The 15,563-nt window shown below is 43.9% G+C and overlaps 1 protein-coding gene across 1 annotated transcript; it reads right to left on the bottom strand.

Annotated features, from left to right (window-relative positions):
- Positions 1–960: 960 nt before the first annotated feature.
- Positions 961–9,909, bottom strand: TPPP3 (tubulin polymerization promoting protein family member 3). The gene is made up of 4 exons (XM_015817547.1): positions 9,758–9,909; positions 6,722–6,915; positions 2,731–2,884; positions 961–1,806 (listed from the first exon to the last, which is right to left on the bottom strand). The coding sequence occupies exons 2-4, from the start codon at positions 6,907–6,909 to the stop codon at positions 1,618–1,620; spliced, it is 531 nt and encodes a 176-aa protein (XP_015673033.1). The 5' UTR covers positions 6,910–6,915; positions 9,758–9,909; the 3' UTR covers positions 961–1,617.
- Between the last annotated feature and the right edge of the window lie 5,654 nt (positions 9,910–15,563).

Genomic DNA, 15,563 nt, shown 5'->3' with positions numbered 1-15,563 from the left:
ATTCAACGTGTACCCGGGTATCCTTCGGAGGGGGAAGAACTGGTTAAAAACCAGCCATTTTCCGCTGGATAAAGAAGGTTGACCCCTGGAAGGAAAAACAGAGCCATTGTGTTAGTAAAGTAGAATAACGGTGAAGCTCTTAAGCATTGGTCACAAGCCACATCAGGGGTTTTGGGTCATTGCAGAAATGATGACCCACGTCGGGGATGATGTGATGCTGCGCATGAAGTCATGTCACCTGAGCCCGTGGCAGTGCCACGAGCCCAGGTGCCCAGACCCAAAAGAGGCAGGGAGGGGAAAAAAAACCATGCTGGGAAAAGCAGAGACAGATGTGTGAGAGAAAAATAGCCGCAAGGCCATAAATTCAGCAGCTGGGAGCCAGGCCACTATGAATCCCCAGAGGCCTGGACAAAAGATAACTCTCCCCCCACCTCCAGAAAGGCAGAGAATTCCAGGCTGGCAACAAAACAACAGCCCCAGCATTTTTCTACCTTTTCCATAACAACAAAATAGCTCAAGAGCAAGAGAAGGAGTAGTCAGCTAGGTTTTCTCAGAAGGGGCAGGCAGAACCCACGAGCGAGGAAGAGATGACAGCCTCGACCTCAGGGGTCTCCCAAGAGGAACAATCCTAGAAAAGGCCCAGTATAGCCCATCTGGCTTATCCTGCTATATTATAATCCAGTTATTATGTGCAAACCCACACATCAAACTGTGGCCTTCCAATATTGCTGGAGCCCAAGGCCTTAAGGAATGCTGAAAGATGGTGATTGCACTGAACCAAGGGCGGTTTTGTTTGAGTTGGGCTTCACACACTCCCACATCATTGGATAAGCATGGCTGAACAAACCACGGTTTAGTGTAACCAAGCATGCTTTAGCAACAGAGAGAGAGAGAGAGAGAGAGAGAGAGACATCAACACCCACGGATGTGCGGGGAGAACAGGATCTACAAGACAGCAGCTTCTGATCAATTGAGGAATATATTTAGTAGTGCTTTATTCATATACAGCTTGACTTATACAGCTCGGAAGCGGTGAAATGATGCCCGAGGACAGGATTCCCCAACCGGTCACACTTCAGAGGTGTGGGACTACAACTCCCATTATGCCAGACAAGAGTGCCACACTGGCTGCGACCAATGGGAGCTGCAGTCCAACCCAGATGGTCAGGGCAGGTTACAGGCGAGGTGAGAGGATTTGAGCACCGGCACGTGTGGACAAGGCCGATGAGGCCTTCTCAGAGGTCGGAGAGTTGTGGGGAAGGCAGCCACCCCTGGTGCCTTTAACAGCTGCTACGTGAGAAGCCGAAGTTCCACCCAAGCGAGGTTCCCCGGGAGAGCCATATTTAGTCTTGATGATCCCAGCTGAGCGAGTGGGTGGGTTGGCGAAGCCTGAGAAGCTATTGGGGGTGAGGAAAAGCCAGGGGCAGAAATCTGAGACAAAGGGGTGTTACAGATAAAGCTCTAGGGGTGTGGGAAGCAAAAGGCCAGGCCAAGAAATTGAGAACAGCAGCAACCCTTCGTTTTGCAACTCGGAACCCGGGAGTAGGCCCACCAACCCCCCCCGAAGCAAGGGGTGTGCGACTGGGGCACCCCCTTCTTCAGCAGAGGCACGTGCCCTTATTTCTTCACTTTGGCGTCGTAGGTGCCAGCGTGCTTGTAGGCCATTACATAGCCACTGTTGTCTACGATGTTCTCCCGCCCACTCTTTCCTCTGCCCTTCCCGCTCTCGTCAAAGCGCTCCTTGTGGGATCCAGTGTACTTGGAGGTGTCCGTCAGCCTCTCCACAGCCCCCATATTCTTGGCTTTCTGGAAATCACAAAGACAAAGCGGAGCTCAGGATCCACCTTTGACCAACGCCCAACCGCCATCGCCATCCCTGATGCTCTGGAGTGGCGCTTGAACATTTTCACCAACCTATCTGAGAAGACGTGGTGGGCAACCTACATCCCTAAGGCTGTGGGCCATCCTGAACTTTTTTTCTTCACGGCCTTCCCCAAAGTCTTCTAACTAAGCCTATTTATAGCTTTACAGCACCCTCTGGGCAGTTTGTCACCCAACCACCTGGGTCCTCAGATTGCTAAAGATTGTGAGATGGAAGAGTAGTTTCCCACCATTCTGATACAGGGAGACCATACACAATCTAGTAAACTTCAGCTACTTATATTTTGTTTCAGTACATTGAAAAACTTCCTGATGGTAAGATCTATACAACATAAGGAAAGTTGTGGGTTCTCCAACTCTGGACATCTGCAGAGGGTTGGATTAGGTGATCCTTGTGGTCCCTCCCTACGCTCAATTCTGTGTCTTCTAAAAAACTTAACGTGGATTTAAAGAAAGATTTCCCATCAAGGAAAAAAGAAATAAAGGGAAATCTTGACTATTTCCTCCACTATTTACCCTCTGTAAAAAGTAAGTAGCTTAGATTTTAATCAACAAATATAGATCACCCTGGTAAGACTGCCTCTCTCCCTTTATTTGTGTATTTATTATATTTTCCATAGACTCACTTCAGATGTGTTAGGATTATAATTCCCAAAATACAGAGCAAATCACCAACCTTCACATCTTAGAACCTGCCCATCTCCTGGTTTTGTGATGCATGGGCTAATTTTCATGGCTCTTGACTAATTTTCATGGCTCTTGACTTCTATAGGATCCTTCCTTCTTTCCTTCTTTCTTTCCTTCCTTCCTTTCCTCTCTCCCACCCTCTCTCCCAGGAGCAACACTCACAGTGATGCCCAGGTTGGTCGGTTCTCTGCCTGCCACCAGTCCGCAGATGGAATCAAAAGCCTCCTCGTTGCTTTTATCCTTAAACCGCTTCGGCGCCAGTTCTTCCAAGGCCCGTTTGAATTCCTCGAAACTGATGACCCGGGCTGATTTTGCTCTGTTAAACAATGGGAACAAAGGATTCACAAACAACATACAGGGCAGGACTCCTTCTGCTTGATTGCCTTCCGCCTTTTTATGCCCATACCCAGAAGGAAGAATAAATAGAAGGGAAAGGAAAAACTGCAAATAAAAACATATTTAGGGCATGATACACAAATGATAGAATAGAAAGCAACAGGCTTGGAAAGGACCTTGGAGATCTAGTCGATCCCCTGTTCAAGCAGGAGGCACTATACCCTTCTGGACAAATGGCTGTCCCATCTCTTCTTAAATCCTTCCGTGTTGGCGCACCCACAACTTTGGAAAGCAAGCTCTTCTACTGATTCGTTGTTCTTCAATGTCAGGAAATTTCTCCTTAACTCTATGTTGGATTTCTCTTTGATAAGCTTCCATCTATTGCTTTTTGTTCTGCCTTCAGGTGTTTTGACCATAGGTCAACTGCCTCCTCTCTGTGGCAGCCCCACAAATAGTGGAAGACTGCTATCATGTCACCCCAAGCCCTTGGTGAAACAACTTGGTGAGATTGCATGCAGTTGCCCCAGCTTACATCCTTGCTTCATAATTCAAGGGCCCAGTAGGTAGCTCAGCATCAGAGCAATGAAATCCCACTACGGATGTCACCGTATAGGTGCTTTGGAAGCTGCTACTTTGAAGGCAAGTTCTTCTTCAAGGCAAGCTTGATTCCTTATGATTAAGTCCATGTACAATCCTATATTGACAGCCACCGCCATTCATGGGCACATCTGCCTTCTGCGCTGAAACCCCTGGATCGCCTTCCATTTGATTCATAACCATTCTCACTTTGCTCAGCTTCCAAGGCCAGACAAAGTCAGCCAGATGTGGCCACCTGCCAGCCTTGGGAGAAACAGGAATTAAACTTGGAGGTGATGAAAGCAATTGGGGAGATTTGTTTGCTGTGCCTGTCGGAGGGGATCAGTTGAGCTCCTGATTCCAGGTAGAGGTACAGAAGAGAGCTGCAGAGATCAGTTCACCCTTCTGTTGCTTTTAATGAGACAAAAGGGGGATAAAAAAGACCGAAACACTGGCCCACCAGCAATCAGAACCCAGATGAGCATAGAAACCCCAAGATTAACATCAGACCAACAATCAAGCAAGATCAAGCAAGGAACTGCCAACAAGCCAACAATAAACAGCCCAACCAGAGAATCTCTAAGACCTTTAGAATATAAACTGAGAGAAAGCACCATTCCTTACTAGCACTGATGACGTTACCTAGTTTGGTTAATGAAACATCTGCAAGAAAACAAGCCAGCTCAGAGGGCACCTTGGAGTTCCTGTGAAAACTTCCCTCTCACTCTAACTTGTATTGGATCAGAGGAACCTGCAACTGAGGGCATTTTTTTAACAAGTGCCTCAAATGCTCCTGATGTGCACAGATTTGGACAGAGCCGTGTTTTTTAACCTCAGCAACTTTCAGGTATCTGGACTTCAACTCCCAGAATTCTCCAGCCAGCGTCTGAGGTGGAAAAACTCTGGAAGAGAGGGAAGCAAACCCTCACACAGACACTGATGTATAACTCTTTTTTTTTTTGCTCCAGCTGCACATAAGCCGCTGAAATGCTGAACCGTGCATTTCTCATGAAAAACAAAAGGGGATGTAATGAAACATCAGCATTTATCCAGAGAGAGAGGTCAGTGCTGCTTTACGAAGGCTTAGTCTCAGGTGTCTTCTCAAGAATGACAGTCATCTTCCATGTGCTTCAAAGCAAGGGGGGGATGTCACTTGTTTGCTCCTTTATTTTGGATACGTGTGTTTTATAACCTGTGGTCTGGTTTCTTTGAATATAAATAGTATCCTGGGAGTTGTGGCTGAGTTCTCTTTGGAGGCAAGACAACTGCCCTGTCAAGAGGACACTTAAAAATCCTATTTATTTATTTGATTTATACCTACCTCACATAAAAAAAACTCTGGCTGGATTATGGTAGAATAGATAAAAACAATAAAATGTATCATGTAAAATAAAATAAAAAGACAGCAGCCAAGCTTCATAAAATAACCTTCAACAAAGCCAAGAGAAAAACTCTGCTACAGATCTGGGCACAAAAGCAAGTTTTTAGGGCCTTGTGAAAGGCCAGCAGGATCAGGGCTAACCTAGTTTCAAGTGGAATGATGTTCCACAGGGAAGGTACCATGATGGAAAAGTGCCTCTACCTGAGCCGTGCCAGCTGACACTCAGCTAATGACTCCAGTAGCCTGTCCATTTTGCTGGATTGGGTGGGATAAGTACAAGGGGTTCTCAATTTATGACTGGTTGCCTAGCTACCATTCAAAGTTACAACAGACCTCCTTGGGGATCTTTACAACTTGGTTCTGAAGTTCCGATGGCCACCAGCCTCCATGGTCACCTGACCGCATGTCGGCCACTTGGCAACCAGCCTAAATGACAGTCACTGGCAGTGACCCACAGTTGCCTGGTTCTGTTTTACAGTGGTTTTTGTTGTTGCTTCTGGTTTTTGGCAAAACTGGCTCCTAGCAAGCAGTTCATTTAACAAAAGGTTGTAAAATCGGGTCGATCACATGCATCACCCAATTTGACCACCATAACATACAGTCATAAGTCAAAGACCACCTGTAGAAACAATTAGGGAGAGACAGTTTCATAAATAGCCCGGTCCCAAGCCATGAAAATTCACCACAAGGCCAATAATCTCTAAACAGAAGTCCTATGTGCTCCTAAAACCACAGAATAAATTCAAGGAACCCTTACAAAATTTGGAACCGGAATATTGATGTGCCCTCTGAGAAGATTTCCCCGCCCAACCGTGTCTCTCTCGCTTTCTCTCTCTTCCCTCCAATTGAACCATTTGTTTCTGTAATCAAGGCTTTTCCTTTACAAACAAACAAGGCTAGCAGATTAAGCTACAGTTTTCTGCCACAACGAAGGACTTAACCTCTGAAACAACAAATGACATTGATCCAGAGGAATAGTAGCAAAAAGACCTTCTGCCAATACATTGGATCACATCAGAACAATTTGGTCTTCTCAGAAACACAGATGTGGTCCTCAGCTGTGCCAAATGGAAGTTGGCATTTGGCCAAGAAAACTGGGTGACGTTTATGTGTGTGTGTGTGTGTCTGTGTGTGTGTGTGTGTGTGTGTGTGTGTGTGTGTGTGTGTGTGAGGGAGAGAGAGAGACAGAGATTTAGTTGTATTTATTGGAATTTCTGCACAATGGCTGTAGGCTCCAGACAGTGATGGGCAATCATCAAAACCTTAAAACAATACACAATCATATCATCTCAAAAACAGTCTCAGTGACTTCCAGCAGGGTCTGGCCTGATCTCAACCTCTTCCAAATGCTTTTCTAAAAAGCCATGTTTTTGCTGTCCTGATAAAACTTAGCAAGAGGTGGGAGGTGGTCCAAATGAGCGACGGGGTTGAGCTGCTGTTCTTGCCCCAGGTAGGTGGAGCAAGGAACGGGAGCTCACCCCATTATGCAGAGCTGGGGTCTCAAACCTGGGCTGTCAGAGAGCATTTTCTGAGAAATTCCTCCTCAGAACATTCTCCAGAAATTCCTCACTGCCTAAATCACACTGGTTAAGCGTGCATAATTCACATTACTGAGGGGAAAACATTTTAAGACATGATGAAGTCTCTCCTACGTCGCTCTTATTTAAATGGAAGATTAAAGTTTCTGAGCCTATGCTGTCTAGAGGGTCCTGGAAGAAAAAAAAAATATATCAAATGAATAAATACATTAAAATGCGGTGTTAATATGCTTTAATGGTGTGTTCTACGTTTATTTGAAAACTCTCCAGTTCCTGTGTTTCATAAATTAAGTCCCATCAACAAGCTAACAGAGATACTTACTTCACCTTGCTGAAGACAATGTCCACTTCTGTGCCGGTGACCCCTTTTCCATCGATCACCTTGCAATCTTTACACAGCTTGGCCCAATTCTTGCCGTTCATTTCTTGCCCTGTTGCTTTGGTGTCCCCATAGATGGCAAATTTCCGGAAGCTTTCCTGCAAGGAATCCACGTCTGTGCTCTCGGCCATGGTGCCCTTTCAAAACACAGGAACATCCCTTCAGTTCCAGGCTGTACATGACATGAGTTAACATCCCAAAGATTGGAAGAGAGAGGCAACTCAAAGCCCTTCAGATGTTGATGGACTTTTTTCCCACCCCACTTGGGCTGAAAGCAGGATACAGCATCCTTGAGTCACATGCTAGTCTAGTATGTTGGGTTAAGACCCAAGATTGAAAAATTCAGGTTTGATCTCTCCAGTGGTCATGAAGCTTACTGGGTGACTTTGGGCCAATCACTCCATCACAACACAACCCCTCTCACTAGTATTGGGGGAATAAAATAAAGCGTGAACCTTGTCCTCGTAAGCCATTTTGAGTTCTCAAAAAAAAAAAGGTGAGACACAAACACAATAACTAAATAGGAAATATGTAAACTTTGTGGCCCTTGGACCTTATTTCAAAATTCCTTCGCATTCAGTTAATCCCTTTGAAAGAAGATTCTCCGTTCTCCGCCGCTTGATGTGTGAATGGGAAGAGAAAGAGAGAAGAAAAGAACATCAAGAGATGAGAGTGGGCAACACCCTTCCTTCTGGTATTACAGAATTACGGAATAAGCGTTGGAAGAAGGGACCATGGAAGTCATCTAGTCCAACCCCCTGCTCAAGCAGGAGACCTTATACTATTCCAGATAATGGCTGTATGGTTGGCAACCTTCCTGGTCTTTCTGCAAATTCCTTCAGAAATTTGGATTCCAATTATTTTAGTGGAAAGGGGAATGAACGGGGATGATAAACAAGGTTCAGAAGCAGAGAAAAGCACACCTCCTTCAGAATTAATGTACAACGATATCACTTAATTATATCAAAGGCAAATTTTAGCGGCTGCTTTCTGGATTAACTGAAGCTTTCGAACAGTTTTCAAGACATGCTTTATTGAAATATAAATGCAAACATTGCCAAAACGAGGACATTGCTTCTATAGGAACTCAGGATGACAATTAAGAAGAAAATATTTCGACTGGAGGATCGGAGGTTTTGTACATACGAAAATGCCCAGGTTAATCCATCTTAGATAACAGAACGCAATTTCTTATCAGAGCCAGAGAAATATTATTTACTGGCCCTATTTAATTCTGCCTAAATTCCGGGCAGAAGGTTGCTAGTCCCTGCCTTACGTATCGCCACTAAAAAGACTCCCCATCGCCTTAGGAGGTCTGTCCTGTTGTTCAAATTAATGTTCTGGGTTTGTTAGGAAGTTACTCTTAATGCTTAGCCTAATTCTACTTCCTTCTCATTTCTACCCCTCTGCTCAAAGCAAGGAAAAGCAATTTTGTTCCAAGTTGTTATATAAAGAGCAATCAAAAACAGAATGAGTAATAAACACAACAAGATAGAAATTATTCAAAAATGTTCTTCGGTACTAAATTGAAAGGTTGCTTCTTATTGCAAATTGCATATGTTTTTCTCCACACAAATTAATTTTGTGTATATGCGTTGATGTCCAAAATAACCATCCATTTGAATTTGGAAACCATTTTTAATTATAATTCCAAATATAAAGTTCGGGGTTTTTTTCTAACATCAGAGCCCAATAACTTAGATTTTGATTTGCTACATATTTGTAACCCCTATTTTAACTCATAATTTATATCTGATCAATGATTGTCACCCAACATTGCACCTTAACTTGATTTTAACAATGGTTTAAAGCTTTTAAACGTATAAGGTACTTAAATCATAGGGCAAAAAGCATGTTATCCCGAAATTGTTATTCCATTTCATTCAGTTTTATAATCCTGGTGAATCTCTTTTCTATTTATTTGTTTTTCTTTTTTTTTCTCTGCTTCTCGGTGGTGTTACTTCTTTAAGTATCAACTAAAATAAAAGCATAACTTGTAATTATGCTAAAGAAGTAATATATTGTAAAAACTAGAAACAATAAAAAGCTACATTGGAGGAAAACAAAACCTTAAATATTGGACTGAAAGGGAGGCATGCCACTAAATAGAAATTGTCTAGGATATGTCACACCATTGATTCAGTGGATTCAGCCAAGTCAGAAATTGTGTAAGCATCAAACATTTGTGTTTCACTTTATAGTAAAACCACTATATAATAATTAATGGGTGGTTCTCATATTTGTTATGATGCAAGAATTATTTTAAATTCTTGACGGAAGAGCCACATCTGGGGCTGATTTGGGAGCTGTGTGTATATATCAGTGCACTGATAAACATACACTTTTACACACACACACATACAAATACTGCCCTAATGGCTTTTCTGCTTGAATTCATAATGGAGAAGCAGATGACTCTGAGGGAGGGAGAAACCATTAGCAGAAAGAAGCCACCTGTCCTTTGGTTTCTCTCCGGGCTCCAGGAGAAAAGTCATTGAGGTTTCCAAAGTCTCCATGGGCCACCTCCAAAACAAAAAAACCCAGAAAGAATTCCAGGGTTGCCACCTATGTTTGATCAACCACAAGAACCAGGCCTTCTTCTGTACGTTTAACTGCCATGCAAGGGATTTCATTCTTGCTTCTGGCCTCCAGACTGGATGTCAGGAATTCTCTGTGACAGCAGGCAACCTATGAGCTGCGCAAGCAGCTCTCCAAGAGGGATGGGCAAAGTCCACTCAAGAATTACACCCAGGGTCAGGTTAGGTAAAGGTCTACTTTCTCGCTGAGTCCTGGGTGAAGATCTCTTCTCTGGCTCTCCTGAGACTTTGGGCAGTTGCAGGTGGCATAGCGAGGGGGTCTCCTCCCCACCTCAATTCTTGCCAGTTGCCCAAAGGGAGCCAAATAATCCAAGTGAGCTAAAAAAAAACAAAGTTTTGGCAGGAGGGGAAAAAAGGCATTATATAAGGAACATTTAGCTACCTTGCTTCATGTCCCAGATCTGCTGCCTTCCTCTGCCCAGCCGTAGAGCCGCCGGCTCTGTCCAAGACAGGAAGGGAGGCTATCCAAGGTACTAATTTCCCCGCAAGAAATCAGCAGAGGGTTCGCAATCTCTGTGCCCCGGATCATGCCGCCCGTGGCTTCTGAGCATTTGCCCTTAGCCACCCTGCTTTCCCCTGTGAGGGCACCAGCCAGCGTGGGATTTTGCCACATCCAAGGCCATAGTTACAGCCTGACATTAAACAAAAACAGACGTGGTGCGTTTGGCTGTTGGTGTGGCCAGAGTTTGTGTTGCTTGGCGACGGTTGCTATGGGTGGGTTGTGATCTTTGGATGCTCCTGCAGTAGGGAGGATGAGGTGTCCTGAACTCTGCACAGAGACACGTGCGCATGTGTGTGTGTGGCGGAAGGAGTGTTTATGCGTTCATTCTTATCTCTGCTTCTCCACGGGCTCCAAGCTGGGAGACAGAAGGCTGCGAAAGGCTGACACAGAGCAACCAAGACATTCCTGCACACACAGAAACAGAATGGCTACACTGGAAAGCTAGGAAGATAAACACTGCACGAATTCTGCTCAATCCCTCCATCGCAGGTCCCAGATCTAATTTCCTAAAGACCTCTGGCTTCTCTTTATGCACAAAGAGCTCTGGAAATGGGGGCATATGTTTATTGATTTTTTTTTTATTGGTTTAAAACATTTATATAGCCACCCGTTTTAAAAACCAATTTTGGAGCCGCCCCCCCCCAATCAAAAATGTTCGAAGTTTTGTTTGATTTTCTTCAACCAAATCTACCGACTGCGTGGAGTGAATGGAATGCGTGTTCAAACGCATGCGTGGGTAAACAGATTTCCATGGGGAAAAACAAAAAATCTTTGTGGTTTTCAAAAGCAGACAAGGATCTGGACAGGGTTCCGTAAAAGATACATTTTTTTTAAAATGGGAGCATCTAATTGTATCTCCATTCAAGTCCTTCGATATTTAGGGGATTCGTGCACAAACACACGTGTCACACAAACTCATGCATGCAGCTCCTCTTCATACTGCATGGCTTGCATGCGAGCAAAAAGACCGTGATCCTCACGCTGATGATTGCACTAGAAATAGTAAACCAGCTACATTGTGGAGGGTGGCTCCTAGTTACTGACTTCCTTTCAAACTCTTCTTCCTTTTCTCCATTGCTCAAGGTATTGACTCAAACCCGTTCAAAATACACACAGGATTTTTTTTTTTTCAGCAGATTGCCTAATTCACACCGTTGGGCAAGTTGCATTTTCTTCAAACTTCTTGGATACATAAACAAACATTCACTGGCAGGGCTTCCCCGCCCAATAGGCTAGCCGCTAGCTCATTTCAGACATCAGGCCAAGCCCACTGTTTGCACTAACAATCATGTCACCAAGAATGCAAACCACGTTTCAGATTTCAGAGATGGATCACAAGGAAGCCACAGTTAAGAAGCGCTTAGTACTGGCTGTGATCTATACCTCCCCTTAGCATTCGTTTCTCCTTTTGACAATGCAGTAATTTCATTGTATTGGCAAAATTGTAGCTGCATAATTTTGTATTTGCAATTTTGTAATTGCATAATAAAGCCATTGCTGTGCTTTAGTTCATCAAAGCAAGCCATAGTTAGCATTAAACAAAAGCTGAATCACGGTTTCAGATTTTAATTTGTTAAACTCCCTAGAGTTTTGAGTCTTTGGCATGGATTTTGATTTTTTTGACCAGCAATGTTGGTCTTCTGAATGCCTTCTAAAATGTGCTGCGACAAATGATAGACTTAGCCCTAGTTAACTTCTCCAACTAGGAGGAAGATTGATAATGGCTATTGTTGTTTTTAAAATGTAGCTTTATTTCACTGTTGTACAGTATTTACCATTTTAAATTGCTGTGACCTGCCCACTGGCTTTCTTTCAGTTGGGCAGGCTACAAAAATTAACTAACACATTGACTTTTACATGGGAATTGCATCTTTTGGGCTAGTCATTCTCCAACCTCAGATACACATCTATTTATGTCCCCTAGACTGCCAAAAAAAATGGCAGTATGCTTTTTCGCTGTTTTGAGAAAGAAACACATCTGTAATTTACATCTTAAAATAAGCTTCATGTTGTTTTAACAAGCAAAGGGGGGAAAAAAAGAATAGCTTCTAAAAACACCACCTGCACATAGTACGTTTTGGTTGAAGCCGCATGCATAATGCAGCTTTACCCACTTTGCACAACTGCCTTACTCCCTGGACCTCTGCAAAGATATTACGTTCTGTAGTAGACAGATAGTTGTGTCTGCTGAGTTCTATATTGTAGAATAAATTGACATAGGACATACTGCTGGCCTGTCTTCATTAACACCTAGAAAAGAACTCAAACCATCTTTTTTTTAATCCAGAACTTTCTATGCTTGATCAGGGGGGTGTTTATTTTTCAGATTGTCTATATTCATATCTCTGCAAGCTGCCCATAACCATAACCATATACAATTATACAATAAATATGTATCCTCTCTTTTGCTCCCTGTCTCTTTTTTCTCTCTTTTTTTTCTCCCTCCCTCCCTCCCTCCCTCCCTCCCTCCCTCCCTCTCTCTCTCTCTNCTCTCTCTCTCTCTCTCTCTCTCTCTCTCTCTCTCTCTCTCTCTCTCTCTCCCTCTCCCTCTCTCTCTCCTTCCTTAATTGCCAGTAATTCTGGAGGGCAAAAGTGCAATACACACCTTTGGGAATGGCTATGGTAAGGCGATAATTGACCTGCGAATATTGGAGATCTCTTTTATAAATTTGCAACTCAGCAAACTCCATCTTTAGATGTGTGTGGCGGAAGAAGTGTTTATGCATTCATTCTTATCTCTGCTTCTCCACCGACTCCAAGCTTGGAGATAGAAGACTATGAAAGGCTGACATAGACCAGCCAAGACATTCCTGCATACACACAAACGAAAGGCAGCAGATGCAGCATGGAGAGCATCCTGAAATCTTTGCTTCTTTAACCCTCTTGGGATACATCTGAGAAAAGCTCTTTTATTTTTTTTCTCCCTGGTGACCTTTTCTAGTATGAATATGAACAGATCTGCAGAGCTCATGTGTACTTACTGACCTCGATCCCTGATGGGAACAAAGCTAACCCGTAAACACGTAAACTTATCTAATGGGAGATTCCAGTCCAAACATTTGCCGTCCTGTTCAGCTTTAGAGGGCTGCAACACAGAACTGTCTCTTTCTCCATCTATGATTGATTCATTAAAAGCAGGAGAAGCACATATTATGGAAGAGAAGCATCTCCCAATTAAACAAGTACTTTTTGCTCAACACATTCTTACTAGGATTGAAGTGCAGGTGGACTGAAGGAAAAGCTAAGCCCATTTTTACACAGGATGCTTAAATATTCCTTTTCAAGACTCTTAGACCAGGGCTCTGCAACCTTGACAGGTTTAAGACTTGTAGACTTCAGTTGGCTGAGGAATTCTGGGAGCTGAAGTCCACATGTCTTAAAGTTGTCAAGGTTGTAGACCCCTGTCTTACATTCTTAACCTGTGCTTGCAAGGACCAGGTATAGAGAATAAAAATTCAAAAGGAAGGGCTATCATTCCTAGCAATTTTCTCGGACCAGGTCTGTTTATCACTAGCATGGGTGAGGACTGTGTGCTCCCCCTCCCCAGATCTTACTGAACTGGATCCCCCAGCTGACCTATTGGTCAGGCTGAAGTCCTGGGAGCTACAGTTCAGCAGCCAAGAAAAGAACACGGTTTCCCACCCCTGGTCTAGAGATCTGGCCGGGTACAAAATCATGTCTCAAGATGGCGGATGATGTAAAACTGCAAAACAAGGTGTTTCTCTGCACCAGAGTTTGGTTTTTCAATAGCCAGGATCAAAGCTTAAAGAGAAATGCTGCAAATATGTAGATGGCTTGGTTTAGGACAGAAATAAATAGGCATGTTCACAAATCCTTGAACAGGTCTAATGCAAAAACCAGTAGATCATTACCTTCTGCCTCCAGTTCCTCAACTCTGATAATGAGCTTGTAAGGTTTTGTGCAAAGAAGCCTTGGCATCATCTATGGAGATTCTCAGTCATCCAGTTCATGGTTGTCCCAAAGGGGCAGCCAAAAAGCTTCTTCAGTTTACGGAACTGAAGAAACTTCTTAGATGAGAAGTGAAATGTCTTCAAGGAAAAAAAAAATACAAGAAAGGCCAGTTGCCTTTTGAAAAATCACCCTTGGGGCAAGCCGTGGCATCACGTGCTGCTTGGTCCTTTAAATTGGAGATACTAAAGAACTTTTGTGCACCTAGGACTTTTGTTATAGTCTGGCTTGCAATTTTTGCAAGGATATAAATGCGAATGCCAAGCACCTTTGCCCAGGATGGACTGAAGGGGGACTTAATGCTCTTCTGTAGATATTTCACCAGCTCACCAACTTAAGAGGTGTGTGGAAGCATGCCAGCTGGGAGATTCTGGGAGTTGAAATCCACACTTCTTAAAGTTGCTGAGCTGGAGAAACACTGATCCATATACAGAAGATCATCCATCTCAAGTCTATTGACTTGCTGAAGTTCTTGGATCGACCGTGGATCCAGCCTCAGGACCACTTCTTGGGTTAACAAACCAGGATCTCTTCACACAGACAGATAAGTCCGGAATGAAAAGGTTCTGAGGTTGTAAACGTTAAAAAACGTATAAGTGGAAATCTCTAGGCAAAGCTCAGCTAAGGTTAAACTTGCCCTGGTAGAGGGTAGCCAGCTATTTTCAAATGTTTACTCAAACAAAAAGCATTAAGCATCCAGCAGACTGAGCCAAGCAGCCCTCCTGCATAGCTTCTGCATTTGCAATTAAAGTCTCTACATCTCAACATAACATTGTTTTGCTTCCTCTGCAGCAGCATCACCAACCAGAAAGGCAAATAAATCTCAGTGGGACCCAAGAGGACGTTCCTAGGCGGCGGCACTCTTAAACAACCCAATAGGACAAGCAGACAGATCCACGGGAACGGAATGGACCTCCAGACACAACTAAGGGGAAACCATTCAACCAAGCTCATTGTCTCGGCATCTAGAGATGCCTAGGAGAGACCTGCCTGGCAATCACAGGCTTGCAGAGAGAGCAGATTCTTATTCTTATTCTTATTCTTATTCTTATTCTTATTCTTATTCTTATTCTTATTCTTATTCTTATTCTTATTCTTATTATTATTATTATTATTATTATTATTATTATTATTATTATTATTATTACTGCACGATTTACACCACAGCCTGGGTGGGAAAAACAAAGAAGGCAAGATCCCCTCCCGAATTAATCCGAATTACAGCGAAAATGACGTCATCGTGTTGCCTGCCCTTGCAAACCACACAAAAAAAGGGGAAGCTTCCCGGCGCGCTGTTTCCAACACGGCGCCCTCTCCGGGGGAGGGAACCCTTCACCCCAAATCGGGGAGGGGGGGAATGTGGCTTGCAAAATCAGGGGGAGGGGGAGAGAGACGGGTCCCCCTGTCCATCGCCATCTACGGACGAGATTTCAACGGGGCTGATGCGCAAGGGAGCGCGCCCAGACAGACTTTAGGAGGGAGGGTCTTCGCGAGAGAGAGAGGGAGAGAGAAAGAGGCAGAGAGAGAGCGAGAGAGAGAGAGAGAGAGAGAGAGAGAGAGAGAGAGAGAGAGAGAGAGAGAGAGAGAGAGAGAGAGAGAGAGAGAGAGAGAGAGAGAGAGAGAGAGAGAGAGAGAGAGAGAGAGAGAGAGAGAGAGAGAGAGAGAGAGAGAGAGAGAGAGAGAGAGAGAGAGAGAGAGAGAGAGAGAGAGAGAGAGA

The sequence above is a fragment of the Protobothrops mucrosquamatus genome, unplaced genomic scaffold (assembly GCF_001527695.2).
Source record: "Protobothrops mucrosquamatus isolate PMUCROS unplaced genomic scaffold, P.Mucros_1.0 scaffold605, whole genome shotgun sequence".
Classification (NCBI taxonomy): Eukaryota; Metazoa; Chordata; class Lepidosauria; order Squamata; family Viperidae; genus Protobothrops; species Protobothrops mucrosquamatus.
This window is presented reverse-complemented; position numbering and strand designations above follow the sequence as displayed.